This window comes from Capricornis sumatraensis, chromosome 20 (genome assembly GCF_032405125.1).
Source record: "Capricornis sumatraensis isolate serow.1 chromosome 20, serow.2, whole genome shotgun sequence".
Classification (NCBI taxonomy): domain Eukaryota; kingdom Metazoa; phylum Chordata; class Mammalia; order Artiodactyla; family Bovidae; genus Capricornis; species Capricornis sumatraensis.
The window spans coordinates 48,462,034-48,481,610 of record NC_091088.1 but is presented as its reverse complement, the minus strand read 5'-3'; the positions used below and the strand labels follow the sequence as shown (position 1 = coordinate 48,481,610).

The 19,577-nt window shown below is 42.1% G+C and overlaps 1 protein-coding gene across 1 annotated transcript in view; it reads right to left on the bottom strand.

Annotated features, from left to right (window-relative positions):
- DPY19L3 (dpy-19 like C-mannosyltransferase 3) overlaps positions 1 to 15,467 on the bottom strand; it is a 73,268-nt gene extending 57,801 nt beyond the window's left edge. The window contains exons 1-2 of the mRNA XM_068993214.1: positions 15,365 to 15,467; positions 12,128 to 12,261 (exon numbers count right to left, since the gene is read on the bottom strand). Coding sequence (XP_068849315.1) covers positions 12,128 to 12,261; positions 15,365 to 15,467 — 237 coding nt within the window. The remainder of the gene's footprint in view (positions 1 to 12,127; positions 12,262 to 15,364) is intronic.
- Between the last annotated feature and the right edge of the window lie 4,110 nt (positions 15,468 to 19,577).

Sequence of the window (19,577 nt, the reverse complement as noted above, 5' to 3'; positions counted from 1 at the left end):
AAAAGCTCAAATGGCAGTGGAATTTTTTAAGAGTTTTACAGAATTCCTTCATAAAATCAACAGCATTTGGTATTTTGGGGGTGGGGGTTAGGTAGGTGTTTTTCAAGTTTTCTCTACCACATGTACAGAAATAATTTGTGTTTACTGGGGCCATTTTGGTCATTTATATTCTTCTAGAAAATCATCCATGTTACCCACTCATCTAACTTGCATAAAATCAAACAAAACAGTATCATGTGGCTCTTTCTTATTTCATGGTCTTTATGGTTATTTCTCTGTGACCGTATTTCATGATCTTTGTAATTTTTGGATATTTTCACTTCCTACCACATCTTTATCTGTCTTTGGTTTTCACTCCCCAAATAACCATTCATTTATGGACTTATTCTTTCTTTTGAGGTGATAATTTCTCTTATTAATACTTTTATCCTTCCTTCTGTTATGAGACCTCATAAGTGGAATAATTCATTTATTTCATAATGAAAGTATTTTCAGCTGTAAATTTTCTTCCGAATAATACTTCATTTCATTAATTCTGAAGGAGAAGGCAATGGCACCCCACTCCAGTACTCTTGCCTGGAAAACCCCATGGACTGAGGAGCCTGGTAGGCTGCAGTCCATGGGGTCACTAAGAGTCAGACACGACTGAGTGACTTCACTTTCACTTTTCACTTTCATGCATTGGAGAAGGAAATGGCAACCCACTCCAGTGTTCTTGCCTGGAGAATCCCAGGGACGGGGGAGCCTGGTAGGCTGCCGTCTATGGGATCGCACAGAGTCGGACACAACTGAAGCGACTTAGCAGCAGTAGCAGCATTAATTCTGAAACATAGTTTTCAATATTTTCTAGATTTCATTTGCAATTTCTACAAGTTCAGTTTTAATTACCCATGGTCAAAGATTATTTTTAAAATTCAAGGTACTGTTTTTTCTTTTTAACTAGTTATCTCCAATCTTTATTTAAATAAAGGGGATACTGTGACCTTTATGCCAAAGTCAGGAACAAGCCAAGACTATGTGCTATCACTCTGTAATTAGAGAATATTATCATATAATTTCTGTATTTTTGGACTGAGATTTTTATTATGGCTTAGTTTATCAATGTTTTAGTGAATGTTCTGTGGAAAATGGAGATGAGTGTATATTCTCTCTTTAGATATTATAGATTAGGTCTATCATATTCAATATTACTAGGTCTTTATATCCTTATTTTTAAAAATATTTATTTATTTTGCTGTGCCAGGTCTTAATTGCAGCATATGGGCTCTAGTTCCCTGACCAGGGATCAAACCCAGGCCCTCTAGCATGGACTCCTAGCTACTGGACCACCAGGGAGGTTCCTCCTTACTTATTTTTGTTCTCATGCTTTTCTATGAATGGGAAAGAATTAAAACTCAATACTAATGTATTTCTATATTCTTCTTGCATCTCCTGTGGTTTTTGCTTTGTAAATATTTTGATTATTTGATATACAGATTTTTGTAGTTTGTATGTTTACACTGAAACACTGTCCTTCTTTACCTCAGTTCAGTTCAGTTCCTCAGTCGTGTCTGACTCTTTGTAACTCCGTGGACTGCAGCACACCAGGCTTCCCTGTCCATCATCAACTCCTGGAGCTTATTCAAACTCATACTCATCCAGTCAGTGATGCCATCCAACCGTCTCATCCTCTGTCATCCCCTTCTCCTGCCTTCAATCTTACCCAGCATCAGGATCTTTTCAAATGGGACAAATATAAGCATCTGAATGCAGAGTTCCAGAGAATAGCAAGAAGAGATAAGAAAGCCTTCTTCAGCGATCAATGCAAAGAAATAGAGGAAAACAACAGAATGGGAAAGACTAGAGATCTCTTCAAGAAAATTAGAGATACCAAGGGAACATTTCATGCAAAGATGGGCTCGATAAAGGAGAGAAATGGTCTGGACCTAACAGAAGCAGAAGATATTAAGAAGAGGTGGCAAGAATACACAGAAGAACTGTACAAAAAAGATCTTCATGACCCAGTTAACCATGATGATGTGATCACTAATCTAGAGCCAGACATCTTGGAATGTGAAGTCAAGTGGGCCTTAGGAAGCATCACTATGAACAAAGCTAGTGGAGGTGATGGAATTCCAGTTGAGCTATTTCAAATCCTGAAAGACGATGCTGTGAAAGTGCTGCACTCAATATGCCAGCAAATTTGGAAAACTCACCAGTGGCCACAGGGCTGGAAAAGGCCAGTTTTCACTCCAATTCCAAAGAAAGGCAATGCCAAAGAATGCTCAAACTACTGCACAATTGCACTCATCTCACATGCTAGTAAAGTAATGCTTAAAATTCTCCAAGCCAGGCTTCAGCAATACGTGAACCGTGAACTCCCTGATGTTCAAGCTGGTTTTAGAAAAGGCAGAGGAACCAGAGATCAAATTGCCAACATCTGCTGGATCATGGAAAAAGCAAGAGAGTTCCAGAAAAACATCTATTTCTGCTTTATTGACTATGCCAAAGCCTTTGACTGTGTGGATCACAATAAACTGTGGAAAATTCTGAAAGAGATGGGAATACCAGACCACCTTACCTGCCTCTTGAGAAATCTGTATGCAGGTCAGGAAGTTACACTTAGAACTGGACATGGAACAACAGACTGGTTCCAAATAGGAAAAGGAGTACGTCAAGGCTGTATATTGTCACCCTGCTTATTTAACTTCTATGCAGAGTACATCATGAGAAACGCTGGGCTGGAAGAAGCACAAGCTGGAATCAAGAGTGCCGGGAGAAATATCAATAACCTCAGATATACAGATGACACCACCCTTATGGCAGAAAGTGAAGAGGTGCTAAAGAGCCTCTTGATGAAAGTGAAAGAGAGTGAAAAAGTTGGCTTAAAGCTCAACATTCAGAAAACGAAGATCATGGCATCCGGTTCCATCACTTCATGGCAAATAGATGGGGAAACAGTGGAAACAGTGTCAGACTTTATTTTTTGGGGCTCCAAAATCACTGCAGATGGTGACTGCACCCATGAAATTAAAAGACACTTACTCCTTGCAAGAAAAGTTATGACCAACCTAGATAGCATATTCAAAAGCAGAGATATTACTTTGCTGACTAAGGTCCGTCTAGTCGAGGCTATGGTTTTTCCTGTGGTCATATATGGATGTGAGAGTTGAACTGTGAAGAAGGCTGAGCGCTGAAGAATTGATGCTTTTGAACTGTGGTGTTGGAGAAGACTCTTGAGAATCCCTTGGACTGCAAGGAGATCCAACCAGTCCATTCTGAAGGAGGTCAGCCCTGGGATTTCTTTGGAAGGAATGATGCTAATGTTTTCCTCTATTTCTTTGCACTGATCACTGAGGAAGGCTTTCTTATCACACCTTGCTATTCTTTGGAACTCTGCATTCAGATGGGCATAGCTTTCCTTCTCCTTTGCCTTTAGCTTCTCTTTTCTCAGCTATTTGTAAGCCCTCCTCAGACAACCATTTTGCCTTTTTGCATTTCTTTTTCTTGGGGACAATCTTGATCACTGCCTCCTGTACAGTATCCATTGTTCTTCAGGCTCTCTGTCTATCAGATCTAACCCCTTGAATCTATTTGTCACTTCCACTGTATAATCGTAAGGGATTTGATTTAGGTTATACCACATTCACCTTCTTTGCTTCAGTGAATAAAATTTTTTGTCTGAGACTTTCTTTCCCCCTTTTGCATTTATTAAGTCTTTATCTACACTTTTGGTCTATGGGCTTCCCTGGTGGCTCAGAGGTTAAAGCGTCTGCCTCCAATGCAGGAGACCTGGGTTCGATCCCTGGGTCGGGAAGATCCCCTGGAGAAGGAAATGGCAACCCACTCCAGTATTCTTTCCTGGAGGATGGAGGAGCCTGGTAGGCTACAGTCCATGGGGTCGCAAAGAGTCGGACATGACTGAGCGACTTTACCTTCACCTTCACCTTCGGTCTAATCCCTCTAAGGAACTTTGTTCTGGGAGGATAATATGCATATATGATGTGATTCGGATTTTGCTTTATGATCCAGAGTTTTTATCAGATGAGTAAAACCCATTGACATTTATTTAAACAAAAACATTTGGATATAGTTATGTTAATACATTTTGTATCATGCTTTTTGCTGCTTAGAACCCCAGGGATCGGGGAGCCTGGTTGGCTTCCATCTATGGGATTGCACAGAGTTCGATGCAACTGAAGCAACTTAGCAGCAGCAGCAACAGAACAGATCTTTCGCTACATGATTTGTCTGCTTGTTTCTATGTGTGTGTGTGGTTGCATGTGTGTACATGTGTCTTTAACTTGGACGGTTTATGTTTTTGTTCTCGCGGTTACCTTTCTTTATAACCTCAGAGGATAACTTCTTTACCTCTATGGATAGTATCTACTTACTTCCTATAAGGAGTAATGACAATCTTATTATGAAGTTCATATTTCTCCTCTGCCAATTTTATTTCATATTTTTCTTGGAATGTTCTTCTATATATACTGTGTGTCTGTTTCTGGACATGATTTTTAGTTAAAACTTTGAAATCTAGCTATAAAAGATACATCAGGATACCTCCACCGTCTTTTACCTTCTCTTTCCAATTCCTCTTCTGATTTGTGCTATTATGTTACTATTACACTGTGGTGTGTTAATATTATAGAATAACATTATTACATGTTATTACTTTGTTCATGGGCTTCCCTGGTGGCTCAGCTGGTAAAGAATCCACCTGCAATGTGGGAGACCTGGGTTCAATCCCTTGGTTGGGAAGACCCCCTGGAGAAGGAAAGGGCTACCCACTCCAGTATTCTGGTCTGGAGAATTCCATGGATTGTATAGTTCATAGGGTCATAAAGAGTCAGACACAACTGAGTGACTTTCAATTCGTTCCCACTGTTCACGTATGTTTTATTCTGTAACTATTTAGTCTCAGTCCTAGAGTTAAATAAGTTTGAACTTCACTGACAATTTTTCTATCACTGTTTTGCCTTTTATCTCTTGACAGGATAAAGTTTTTCTCTACCAACTTCTCCAAGTGTTATTAAAAATACATGTTTCTCAGAGTCAAAAAAATCTGTATGGTGTCTTATATATGATGGAGTTCGCTCAGTCGCGTCTGACTCTTTGTGACCCCATGAACTGCAGCATGCCAGGCCTCCCTGTCCATCACCAGCACCCGGAGTTCATCCAAACTCATGTCCATCAAGTCGGTGATGCCATCCAGCCATCTCATCCTCTGTTGTCCCCTTCTCCTCCTGCCCCAAATCTCTCCCAGCATCAGGCTTTTCCAATGGGTCAACTCTTCACACAAGGTGGCCAAAGTACTGGAGTTTCAGCTTTAGCATCAGTCCTTCCAAAGAACACCCAGGAACAATCTCCTTTAGAATGGACTGGTTGGATCTCCTTGCAGTCCAAGGGATTCTCAAGAGTCATCTCCAACACCACAGTTCAAAAGCATCAATTCTTTGGCGCTCAGCCTTCTTCACAGTCCAACTCTCACATCCATACATTACCACTGGAAGAATCATAGCCTTGACTAGACGGATCTTTGTTGGCACAGTAATGTCTCTGCTTTTGAATATGCTATCTAGGCTGGTCATAACTTTCCTTCCAAGGAGTAAGCGTCTTTTAATTTCATGGCTGCAATCACAATCTGCAGTGATTTTGGAATCCCCCAAAATAAAGTCAGCCACTGTTTCCCCATCTATTTCCCATGAAGTGATGGGACCAGATGCCATGATCTTAGTTTTCTGAAGGCTGAGCTTTAAGCCAACTTTTTCACTCTCCACTTTCACTTTCATCAAGAGGCTTTTTAGTTCCTCTTCACTTTCTGCCATAAGGATGGTGTCATCTACATATCTGAGGTTATTGATATTTCTCCCGGCACTCTTGATTCCAGCTTGTGCTTCTTCCAGCCCAGCGTTTCTCATGATGTACTCTGCATAGAAGTTAAATAAGCAGGGTGACAATATACAGCCTTGACGTACTCCTTTTCCTATTTAGGTTAAAATATGTAAATCACTTTCTTAGACGTCATTCGTGGTCTTAGAGCACTAGATGTTACTATGGAAAACTTTGAAGCCAGGTTGATCTTTGTCTCCTATTATACATAACTTGATGTTTTTGTCTGGATGACGAAAAGTTGTTTACTACTCAAGTACAGCAATTTCATAACTACAACTTGCTAATGACTTTTCTAGGCCAAATCTTCCTAGGACCCACTGTGCCTGTTCAATTTGGAGATTGAAGTCTTCTTTTATTTTTGGAAAGTTTTCTTGAATTACACATTTAAACTTCTTTTTCTTTTCCTGTTTCATGGTTTTGGTTCCTTTGGGACGCAAATTATGCAGTCTTGCTGCTGTTTTTCTCAGCTGTCACTTCTCTTTGCTATTTTAACTTTACTAATTTGATTTTGTTGAATCAGTCCTGTCCAACATTTCTCTCTCTGTGCTTTCTGCAGGTTCTTGCCTCCTGTAGTCATGAGTTCTATCTATTATGATTATGCCTTTAAATATTCTATTTATTGACTAGCTTCTATCAGCTCAAGTTTCGTCTCCTTTTGTCATCTTCCTGCTTCTCCTTAAAGACGGCATATACCTTGCTATATCCGTAGCCTGCATTCACCTTCTGCAGTGGCAAACACTGTACTCTGCTTGCTTTTCAGTGTGACATGACTGGCTAGAACCTTCTTGTCTCTGCTGTAAGAGTTTTCTGGTGACTATTCTTCATGTATCGTTTGTTCTTGTTTTTCTCTTCCCTTTTTTCTTGCAGTATCATTGTACAGATCCTGTACTAGCTCCTTTCTGAGTATTAAGTCATTTCTGAATGTGGCAAGTTCTTACCCAATCAGCTACATGTCGGAAGTTCACGCAGGGGAGAGGCCTGGGCCATAACTCATGCCTGCAAGAATTTTTCTGGTGCTTCAGAGTGGATTACAGAGTGAGGTTTTAGTCTTTTTCTCATTTTAGTGAACAGAGATTGGCGGCTTCGGGGCTGTTGAAAATGCAAGTTTTCTCTCTTTGTCCTGGTCTTCTTAAACTTCTTAACTTTTATAAAAATGGCATGTTTCTGTGACGCCTTTCAGCCTGTCTATCTTGTTTCTCTTTCACATCAGAGTGTCTCCAGGAAAGCTTCTGTCATTTCTCCTTACATCCAGTCCCATTAGCCACCACAGCCCCCAACTCAGGATATGCCAGTGAGTTTGGAGGACTAAACGTTGGGTTTAGGTGCAGGGTTTTCTAAAATCTGCAGCTTTGAGACTCCTCTCTCAGCACCTTTCTACACTTCTAGGAGTTTCACTGGATTTGGCAGCCGTTCCTCATATACTGCGATTCCAGATTACAGGACTCTCTAGTTTCATCAGAGAAGGAATTTGACTATTTTTCATTTTCTCAATTGCTCTGAAGTAATTCTAAAAAAAAAGTAAGAGCACTAACATCTTTACCCTGCCACTTTAAAATGAGAAGTAAGCAATTTTACGGGTCTAACCACACAGTCGGAACAATCTACCACAAATTGGGGAACAAGGAAACAGTGAAATGACCAGGGTATAAAAATGCCAGAAAGATTAAATTATATAGCTATCATTATTTACATAATAATTGTTTGTGAAAATATACAATTGTATATTGAAAAGCATATGATCATTATAAAAACTACCTATATTGAAGTCATAAATAAGTAAAATACATATACAGATACAGGATGAAGAAGAACGGAAGGGAAAATGAAAACTGTATTCTGTTAAAGGTAATAAATACCGAGCAATGTTTTTCATTGAAAAGGTTTTTGTTGTTATCACAGTATAGTTTGTGCAATTAAAAAAAAATACATGGTCAAAAAACAAAAACAAACAAGACCATACAGATATTTACTTTAGCACCTACTAAACACAAATTATTAAAAATGCAATTAACGGCTCCCCATTTGCCATTGCTAGCCATGCACTAACCTTGAAAGCAAGCTCCGAAGGCTGCACCCTTCGGCTCTAGTTCCAACCAGATTCTCTGCAGCAGTCAGTTGTCCCCAGGCTACACCACTCCCTCACCCCTAGAGGCTGACCCTGCTCCAAAAGAGCACTGGCTACTCAGCACTGATGACGTGCGGGTCACTGTGAGGGGAGCACAGCAAGTAAGAGTATGGGCTTTAAATTCTCTTAGTTTTTTTTTTTTTTTAATAATATAGAGCAGAAAAAAAAAAAAACACGTTGCATTTAAAGGACAAGTTAGAGTTAAAATGCTTGGGTTTTGGAAACAGCCAGATTAAGTAAAATATGCGTAAAATGCACCTAAAACAGAGTCTAGCACATAGCAGACATTCAATTAAGGTTATCTGAAAAAAGCTCTTATACTCTGAAAATGACTTTTTAATTAAAGAAATATGCTAGGAAAGGATACTACATACACATTTTCTAGGACCATTTAAACCAACATTTTCTCCTTTTCAGCTCTCCAGTTCCTCTGTTCCAGAGTTTCCCACATATTAAATTCTAACATTGCTATGATCATTAAAAAAATTACTTTGAATGCATAAACTGAATGTGTGATTAGTCTATTTTATTAACAATATCTATACTCTCTGAAGGAGAAGGCAATGGCACCCCACTCCAGTACTCTTGCCTGGAAAATCCTATGGACGGAGGAGCCTGGTAGGCTGCAGTCCATGGGGTCGCTAAGAGTCAGACACGACTGAGCGACTTCACTTTCACTTTTCACTTTCCTGCATTGGAGGAGGAAATGGCAACCCACTCCAGTGTTCTTGCCTGGAGAATCCCAGGGACAGCAGAGCCTGGTGGGCTGCCGTCTATGGGGTTGCACAGAGTCGGTCACGACTGAAGTGACTTAGCAGCGGCAGCAGCAGCAGCATACTCTCTGAATAATTACAACTAATTCAAAAGAGCAAAGTATTTTCATAAAAAAGTAGCCTAGTAATTTTGGTAAGTTATAACTCACAAATAAAGAAGAGGAAAACAGATTTACACATCTCAAATATTTCCATAATCCTCCAAGATGAAAGTGATGAAATGGAATAAATCTAGGTATAAACTCTGAAAACGAGCTTCTCCTTTGGCTAAGTAAATCACTGATCAATAACGGCTAGAACTGTCATTGGTTTATTCACAGAAAATGTATACATACTTTAAAATTAAAGTTCAATTTAAGTAAAATTTGAAGTGCAATTCCTGTGTTGCATTAGCCACATTTCCAACGTTCAATCGCTACACCTGGCTGGCAGCTACTGTACAGGACAGTGCGGGTTTAGATCATTTCCTTCAGTGCAGAGTTCTGCAGATCACTGGGTTTAGATGGTTCGAAGATGAAAAATAAACCAATGCCTGTAATCTGGTTTGAGAAATGATTACAAAATCTCAGGACTCCTCTTGTGACATAGGGGAGAAAAAGAGAGAGAGGTTGAATAGAGACCAAGAAAAAAAATGCATGAAGACTCTGGCTCAATTTTAAGCTTGAGGGGCTGGGGGTGGTGGCTGATGGTGAGAGGGAGAAACCTGTCAGAGGATGGGCCTCTTTCACGGCTTCTCCCAGATGCCACATGAGGCGCAGCCAGAATCTAGCGTAGGGTCTCTTTCTTTTCTCACCCTACTAACTCCCCAAACAATCTTGCCCACACAGCCACAAGCTGGTAACATCAAAGTGTCTGTTTCCAACACAGATGGAATCCCTGCCTTCAGGTCCGTAAATCCAGCTTCCTTTACTCTAGGTCTTTACTTGGATTGTTTTGAAAGTGACTCACAATGTATCCAAACCTGGACTCCTCATTTCTTGCCTTACTGACTCCTATATAATAAAGGACTTGGTTGCCCTTTGTCCCCCATTCCTGCGGGCAGCCAATGAACCCTGGAACTTCCCTGTGACAAGAGTATCTTTGTTATTCACAGTGGGCTCCTCGGCCCACATCTGATAGCTTGTGTTAACAAGCGACTCAGGGTGGACCCCTAGACCGTTTTCACTAAGGAGATGATTCAGGATAGGAGCTGGTCAAGGCAGAAAGTCCAGCCATATCATCAGAGGCTTGGGGCATTGAGCCAGCAGATATCAGACCAACATCTGGGGAGTGAAAAGGGGCTGGAGATTGAGTTCAACCCGTGGTCAATGATTTAATTAATAATGCATACACAATGAAACCTCAGTAAAAACTCTCAACACCAGAGCTCAGGGAAATTTTGCTGGCTGGCTATACTCTATATACTGCCACACAAGAACGTGACAGTCAGTCATGTCCTGACTCTGGGAGACGGGACAATGCAGACGTCGAGTCTCGGGTCCTCCCCGGCTAGCAGGATGTGCCTGTCCCTTTGGCTGGTTCTGGTTTGTATCCTAGTTCTATAATGAAACTGCAATGATAAGTATAGAGCTTCCCTGAGTTCTGTCCTCTGAGTGAATGTATGGCCAGTTGGTCACAAGTGAGAGTAGCTGGGGGACCCCCAAGGTTGTGACTGGTGTCTGAAGTGAGGGGCTGTTTTGGGGAGGACCGTGCCATCAACCTGTGAAGAGTGGCTTAACTCCAGGTCGTTGGTCAGATGTTACTGCCCCCTCCAGACCTTCTCTTCTCCTGGGGTTCATGATCACAGTGAATGAAGATCCACCCATCTGTCCTTCTGCTAACAGGAGAAAGGTCTTCACTGATGATTCCTCCTCCTCAATCGTCCTCCAACAAACGATCAATCATTACATCCTTCTGACTCTGTCTCGGTCCATTTCTCTCCAATTCCTGCCCAGTCCACAAAGCCCTACATGACCTGGCCTTTTCCTCAGGCTTCTTGATGAGGGGGTATATTAGTAAGGCCACTCATCAGCTTTAAATTAAAGAACTAAACTTACATTTTAAAATTATGTGATCTCTTTCACCTGTTACCTGTTACACAGCTCCTAGCATTTAATTTTGGCTTTACGCCCACAAAGGGGAAATTTCCTGCTTTATTCAAAATACTTGTGTTAAATAAGTTTTAAATTTCTTGTCTCCAGGGAATCTATTTACAGGCACTCCATTTTAAAAAGACATAGGTGAGTAAAATTTTTCTTGACAAGAAAAACTACCAAGCGTCATTGAAAGATAAGAATTATTATCCTTTGGTACCATGATCATTTGTAAAAAGATAGATACATAGATACTTGCTGTACCTATAAAGTAATATGACAGGTTTAAAAAAATAAACATAATAGACATTATTCATAAAAATAAAACTTGTCATTCAAAGTAGTCTCCTTTGGAGACTCGTTCCAATAATGGAACTGAAGCTCCAAATATTCTGGAAAACACTAGACACTGTCTTTATATTCTGCAAAGATGCTTTTGAATGTTCTCACAGACAATAAACTTTGCTTGTGAAAGTCAATTTTACCTTCATAACCAAACTAGTCATTAGAAGTCATGGTGGGAAATAAGGTCAAAGATCATGACATTTTTGGATGAAAAGCAAGCTACATTTGGATGAAAAACACTGGCAACATGTTAAGTTTCCTTTTAAGTGATATCCTTGCTCTGAACTAAAGCCAAATTGAAGGATGTATAGAAATGTTGAGAGAGAGAGAGAGACACCAAGAAAACTGGTGTTTAAAGAATCACAGACCCTCCTGAAAATCTGATGACATTTATAGCTTCCCCCAATCTTTTGCATATACTTTTAGAAAGGTATACCACATCAAGGTCATCTATGGAGCCAGATTAAAACTCCTTGGTTTAGAATAGTTGCTTTGGCTTTCTTTCTTTCTCCCCATCCCCCTTTTTTTCTATACCTAACAGAAAAAAATTATAATGTGACCTGTTCTGTATATACATACATATAGTTAAAAGTTTCACAAATAATTATCAACCTTACTATGTGACCATATTCTCCTGTATCTGATTTCATTAAGAAAAATGTTATTCATGACCTACTACACCAATTTCACAATCTACAGTTTGAAAAATACTGGTTTAGAGTAACTGATACATAACTGGAATAAGTTAACGAAAATGGGAAAACTCATTTGACTATAAAACTTCTGATGTTACTTTAAATTAACAAAAGTCATTTTACTCTGCATCCAAGCGTAAGAGCCTGAATTCTTTATGGCAAAATGGAACTGTCTTGGTCATACATCTAAACGGCTAACTAGCTACTGGAGACATTGATGGGTAAATCATACAATGTTCATACCTTAATATTAGAAAACCACAAATCATTCTCATGTAAAGTGGCCAGGTAGACAGATGTAAGAAGCCCAATGCACAGGGCAACAGTTCCGCCAATTGTAAATGACAGAATCTTCCATAATCTTCTACTGGTACAACCTTTTAGAAAAAAATTAAACAGATGAAAAACCAAATCAGTAAAGGGTTTAGCAGGTAAAAGTTCTATTTCAGACTGTCAAGCATGCTAAGTTCCAGCTGCCTGTCATTGGAGAATTTTTCCCTGTTAAGGGCTCCTTTCTGTGATTCCACAGATCTTTCTATACTTTTTCTAGCTTTTCCCACCACTGTATCTAACTGTGCATTTGTCCATTTTGCCAACTAGAATGTGAACTTCGTCAAGACGAGCACACTATCTTATTCACCTTAAAACCTAGGACCGATGTTTGACTTAGTCTAGCTACGGTTTCTTAAATGGAAGAATAAATGTGTTATAGTTTAAATATAAACAGTCTTTTAAGATGATCTACTTAAAATGTGTGGTTTATTCATTAAAAGCTACCCCAAAATTTGATTAAGATTTTAAAATCCATAGGAAAAAATCCATCATACTAAAGTTAAAGGGCATATAAACTAGGAAACATATTTATAGTACATATAAGAAAAGTTAAGTATTCTTAATATAGTATACTTTCAAGATAATAGAACAATGAATATTCCAGTAGGAAATTGATTGAGGATATGAATAGGCAATGCACAAAAGAAAAAATGGCCAATAAAATTAATAGAAAAAAAAAGGCTAGTATTAAAGAAATGGAAATCAAAACAAAGAGCTATAACTTTACAATACTGGGTAATTCGATAGCTTAAAAATGTTTAGTGTTCTGTTTTGGTATGTACACACACACACAAAAAGACATTTTAAAAACAATGCTGGTGTTAGAATAAATTGATACCTTTCTGCACTGCAACATGGCAATAGGAAGTAAAAGCCACTGTTTGAACAATAATTCTAAATCTAGGCATATGCCCTAAATAAAAAGTTTTAAACAAAACATTTGGCCACAAGGATATTTATCACAGTTCAGTTCGTATAGGTAAAAGGTTAAAAATCATCTAAATATTAAATGAGAAATTAGTTAAAGAAATTATGTCATAGTTACGCAGTGACTAAACACTGACAAATTTAAAAAATACACTGACTGATGTATGTTCATATATATCATAATAGGAAAAAGACAGCAAGTTACACAACAGCATGTAGGATCTCAGTTTTGCAAAACCACATCTGAATGCTTGTAGGTATATATGTACAGAGAACAACATGCAGATTGTGAGGTAATCAAAGGACCATAAGTGGTAATCTCAGGATGAGTAGGTTTCTGGGAATATCTGTTCCTTCCTTTTTGCTTTTTTTTTTCTGACATAGATACTGCTTTGGTAGAATTAACAATTCTCAAAGCTGTGTTTTAATTTAATGTTAGGGAAACTAAAATGGAGGACATCTTGTTCAGGCTTCAGAAGCAGGAGAGCAGGTCTCTGACCTGCTTCTGACCTTCCCGGACACTGCCTGAATTCTGTGCCTGCCTGCAAGTATAGCAAGTCAGGTAGCACTTCAGATAAGAATGGGAGTGTGTCCTGAAATTTTTGGGGCCCTGGAGGCCTGGCCAGTCCCCCAGGGTCTAAGAAATCTTGTGACTCACAAGGTGAAACAAACAGCATTATAAAAGTTAAAGAAAAACCAGAGCTTCATTTTTGTGTGCAAACTCATAATGATATCAGTTTGTGACCTGGGATTATAAATGAAAGTGAAAAGTGAAAGTGAAAGTTGCTCAGTTGTGTCCGATCTTTTGGGACCCCGTGGACTGTATAATCTATGGAATTCTCTAGGCCAGAATACTGGAGTGGGTAGCCTTTCCTTTCTCCAGGGGATCTTCCCAACCCAGGGATCAAACCCAGGTCTCCGGCATTGTAGGCGGATTCTTCACCAGCTGAACCACCAGGGAAGCCCAAGAATACTGGAGTGGGTAGCCTATTCCTTCTCCAGGGGATCGTCCCAACTCAGGAATTGAACCGGGGTCTCCTGCATTGCAGGCGGATTCTCTGTCAACTGAGCTATGAGGGAAGCCCCAGGATTATAAGTGGGAGCCCTTCTACCTGCAATCTCAAATCTCGCCTGTTGGGTGGACACACCACCCAGGATCCTTCCCCAACTGAGAGTCCAGATTTGCTATTAAGGAGGGCCTGCCCAGCACTGTTTAAGTCTGGATGTGGGTCAGCCCAATTTGGTGATATACGTGCTGTTACTTTTCTCTATTGTTTCCATTTATCTTTTTTTAATGATTGTATATTGAAATTAAGTCAAATAATCCTCTATTAAATGCTGAAATTGTTTATTGTGTGTGACAAGTGTTTTCTTTTGTTAACAAATACTTCCAACCTAAAATGAAAGTAAAACTTTTGGCAAAAATTTAAGAGGACAAACTTGAACTTGTATTTGTATAAGATTTTCAGAGAGTACTCTGCATTGTCTCAATTTGCTAACAGCTGAGTGGCATGACTGCTCAACACAGATTGTTTATTTTATAAAACTGCTACCCCCAAATTACTTTACTAGCTCTAGCTACAGTCGACATAAACTCAGTCTATCCAAAATGGCTGATGGACATGGACTTTTTCATGCCTACTTTTAAAAATCCTGATATGCTTAGTCTAAGAAAGCAACTCAGGAAGGAAAAGGTTGGCAATTAATGCCATTTGATGCATGGCTTAGCAAAAGTCTTCAACATTGTATAAACAATTTACCAAATTCTGACCACTTCCCTCTCCACCCCTCAAAAAGGTAAAGAAAAAATATTCAGGAATTTGACTGAAAATTAAAAAATGTTTTTATTCATCTTTCAATACTTTAATGAATTGAGAAACTCACCCAAGCTAAGGCTGTCTACTGTTGGCAGCATACACAAACCAGAAAAATAAGAACTAGACTAAAATCTGAACAGTGGGAAAAAGTATTACCCTGAACGTCAAAAGATCAGGTTGGCATAATCATACTGAACAGACACCTGAGAAGCAAAGGATTCTAAGCATAACTGTAAAATAAACATTATCAGATTGCAATCAAATCATCTGTAGAACCCTCAGGTAATAGAACAAGTTTCTTCAACTATTAGGTCTCTCCAAATTTTGTTCCTGTTGGAGAGTGATTATTTCAATATGCAGACAAAAAACAATCCAAAATGCTGCTTTAATTTAAATCACATACTAGATGGCAATTTATCTTCCAACTTCGCATTTTCTTCTTGTGCCGTGTAATCCTCAGAAACTTCTGTGGTTTGTAGTCCTTTTCTTTGCCTGATGGATATCATGGTGTCAAAGACTCACATGCATTGTTCTTCCAACCACTCCTACAAACAACACAGAAGTAAACCACCAGCCACATGTGAGTACCCTCTCTAGCAAATACACCCTAGTGCTCATCTGTGTTTTAGAGACTTTACCTGAGCCATTTTCCCATGCTTACCATGCCCTCCCATTTTCCCATCCAAACCTTAACTAGCATTCAAAGCTACTCTCAAGACACAACACAAATAGTTCTTTAACACGACCACATTTATAAAGCGCCTGTTCTATGGCAGGCACTGCCAAGAGTTAGGAATACAGGTGAGCATCACAGACAAACCCCTGCCCTTCTTCTAGGAAGTCTTCTTTTCCTGGGATGCACCAACCCCTACTGATCCTTCCCTTTTCTGAGTTATAGCAGTCATCATGCAATTTGTCACATAATTAGGTAGCTTCCATGGAAATGGTATTAAGTAGAATCTGTTGACTGTTGATAGCCTGATTTTGAAGAACCGAAATACTGTTTTGTCTCAGGTATCTGGATTCTGATACTTGTGTTCCTTCAAACAATCCACTCTGGAAGCTTTAGGAATATGCCTGGGCGGTGATGGCAGCGGGGGTGTGCCAATCAGGGCAGCTGCTCCGCCAGGGAGCAACAGTGGGAGTGCCAGCAGGGAGCAGGAGCCTGGTTTGGAAGCAGCAAGTGGGAGGCGGGGGAGTGCTGGCAGTGAGTAAGCTGGCTACCGTCCCCCAGAACATCTTGCGTCACTCCTCCGACGAACGAACAGCCTTAACTAATTATTTATCAACTATGACCTGCCGCCGGACATGACTGTTGGTGCAATTTATTAATTCCTAAAAGTAAACAAGGTGCTCTATTGAAAAGAACACATCATCCCACATTATGCAATTCATTCATTCAAACAAGCCAAAAAACCTGAGAGGCAAAACAGACTTCGGTGCAAACACGGAAAATGGAGAATCTGGAGCAACGAGACAGAAAAGGAGTGTCGGCAAAGTCGTATCTTCAGAGATGAGCTTATCCCCAAGTTACCTCATCCTAGAGTCACGCTCAGAAAGAGGCTCCGAGCGGAGTTGTGAAAAATCCCACAACTGATACACTGTAACATATTAGGATAGACGGCAACAAATATTTAAGTGTCAATTATGTGTGATAATTGCATGAACCCATGGAACAAAAGTTTCCCCATCAAATTACAAGCTATCCTAATGATTAAAAAGGGAAACGACAACGGTGCTTTTTTCCTCCATTGCTTAGGAGGACCAGCGCGTACTGGACATCCGGGGCGCTGCAGGGCACGTTGTTCAGCTCACCTCCGCACCCCAACCCTATAGTACCAGCGGTCCCCGCCGGCGGCCGAGGGGCCGGAGAAGTTCAATAACTCGCCCGGACTCACCCAGGAAGTGGCGTGGCCGCCAAGGCCGGAGACCACCCGGGCCCTCCCTCCGCTCGCGTGGCCAAAGCAAAAAGTCGCCTGAGAAGGCGCCCCGCCCTCGGCAAACTTGCTCTCTCCAGAGTTACTGCCCCCGGCCCCGCACGTCGGGTGGACAAGGGGCGACCCGTCCCAAATCGGGTGCCCCAAGACGCCACGAGGGGCGGGGCCGCGCCCCCAGACTGCGCGACGGAGCGGGGCGGCCAGTGGGTTTTCAGTCTTTGCGGCTGATCCGGCCGAACACCACCAGGCAAACGCGCAGCGCCACCCACCCGCCCACCAGCCGGACAGTCCCAGACCGCCGAAGCCTGGCGCCCAAGCGTCCCTTCGCGCCGCCCGCGGCCCGACACGCAACCACAAACCTGCAGCCTCAGCCGTCCTCGCGCGCGGCTCGGGACCGGGAAGGAAGGCGGCGGGCCGGCCGGGGGCGCAGAGGGTCGCGGGTGCGGGGCCTCACCACGGCCTGCAACGCGCCGGGGGTACAGCCTGGACCCCGCAGCCGCGGAGCCTTGTGCAGCACCCTGGAAATGGGGGGCTGGGGGGCGTCTGCCGCCCCGGGGAGGGGGCGCGCCGGGGAGGCTGGGCCGCTGCGGCCGCGCCCATAGGTCCCGGGAGCCGTCCGTCAGCGCGGGCCCCCGCCCCCTCCCGGGACGCCCCACCCCGTCTCGTGCAGCGCCGGCCGGAAGGAAGCAGCGCACTTCCGGTCTTCGAAACGTCCCAGCCTGCGGGGTGCAGCTACCTCCGCGGCACGCGGGACCCCGGGAAGAGCATTGGACTCGTGCTGCAGACCGCAGGGCCGGAGGCCACCTTCCCCCACGCAGATGCCCACCGCCCCGGGACGAGAGCGAGCGCTGGGGCTTGGGGGAAGAGGGCCGAGCTGCGAGGAAGGGTGGCTCGGATCAGACCGCGGAGCCTTGGCACCTCTTCGTCCCCCAGGGGGAAGGTGGGCGGGCAGCAGAAAACTGTTCTTTCCGGCGGCGCCCTCCTGTCCCATGTGCTGGTCGATCCGAAGGGGCCGGTAAGGGCCCGACGGACGGAAGCATTCCGACCGCTCGGACTTGTCAGCTTCCTGGGTGGCAGGGCCTGCGCGCCCCTTCCCCGCTCTTGGCAAACTCCCCAGGCCCCAGATGTCGCTGATCTGTGCTTGGAAGTCTTTCACTGACTGCCAGTGAAAGTACCTACAGAGATAATTTCGTATCTCCATAGATGCCCTTTTTGGGGGGCGGCGGCCCACTCCAGTACTCTTGCCTGGAAAATCCCATGGACAGAGGAGCCTGGTGGGCTGCAGTCCGTGGGGTCGTGAAGAGTCAGACACGACTGAGCGACTTCACTTTCACTTTTCACTTTCATGCATTGGAGAAGGAAACGGCAACCCACTCCAGTGTTCTTGCCTGGAGAATCCCAGGGACGGGGGAGCCTGGTGGGCTGCCGTCTATGGGGTCACAGAGAGTCGGACGCGACTGAAGCGACTTAGCAGCAGCAGGGCAGTAGTGTCTTCTCCCAGTTTTGTCTTCTAGAAAACAGTATGTTCCTGTTTTTACTCTCCTGTGTTACTCGTCTCAAAACTGGTGTCAGCTTTTTGGAGGGCTTTTACTGTTCTGTCTACGTAAATATCTTTCTTAATCACACTGCGATGAACAGTAGGTAAAGCCTTTTGTCAGCAGATTCTCAGAGCACATGTTAATTCATTTTTGTTAAGGAATGGCCCTCTAGGTCCTCCACCTGTGAAAAGGCTGCCCATCTGTTTAATTCCAGGAATTAACTTCAGCCAGGTGCCTTTCCTAGTTACCCCTGTTTGATATTTTTCTCCTCCTTTGTGTGTCTGTTGCTACTAATAACAAACACACATTCTGTGAGTATGGATTGAGGTAACTGCTGGGTGGTTTTAATAAAACTAAATGTCAGCTGTTTTTTCAGATGGTGTTTGTCATGTTTCAGCATGATTGTTGGTGTCTTTACTTCATGGTGTGGACCTGCGAACAGGGACTGCGTATTTATAATTTGCCTGTTTCACCCTAAGATGCAGTAGTGAAATACATTTCTGTGCTTAATAAATACATATGTGAGTTGATTCCTCATTAACTAGGATTCCCCCCTTCTTTCTTATATAGGATTTTTTTATTAATAAATTTTCATGAGTCTGTTGTGAAACATGTATCTTTTGAGTAAAGGAAATACTGTTTGTTAGCAGCTGCTTGTTGTTTTAATATGAAATGGTTTTTACTAAACAAAGCTTTGAGAGAAATAGACACCCACTGCAGAGAGTAAGTCTTGGTAATAAGTTAATTAAGAATGAATTCTTCATTCTGATACAGCAGTTGTGGCTGTGGGGGTGATGGGTAATGAGTGGTAGACCTTAGCCCCCACTGAGCTCTGGTCATGGAATGTGACCGCAGAGGTGAGCACTTCTTGTTTGTATTATGTTTTGAAACACAGTGGACTCTGGCTTTTCTTTTGTTGGGGTCAGCAACAGTTAAGTTGTGCTGAAACAGGTTAACTCAAAAAGTATGGTCTGGAAACCTGGGTCATCATGGACAGCTTGTTGGAAATTATCAGAGTCTCTCCATGCCTATTGAATCATAATCTGTAGGGGTCAGGGACTGAGAATCTGTAGAAGTTCTCCATGTCAGTCTGTGTTCAGCAAAGTTTGACACCCATAGCAGGACCTTGCTATTCAAAATG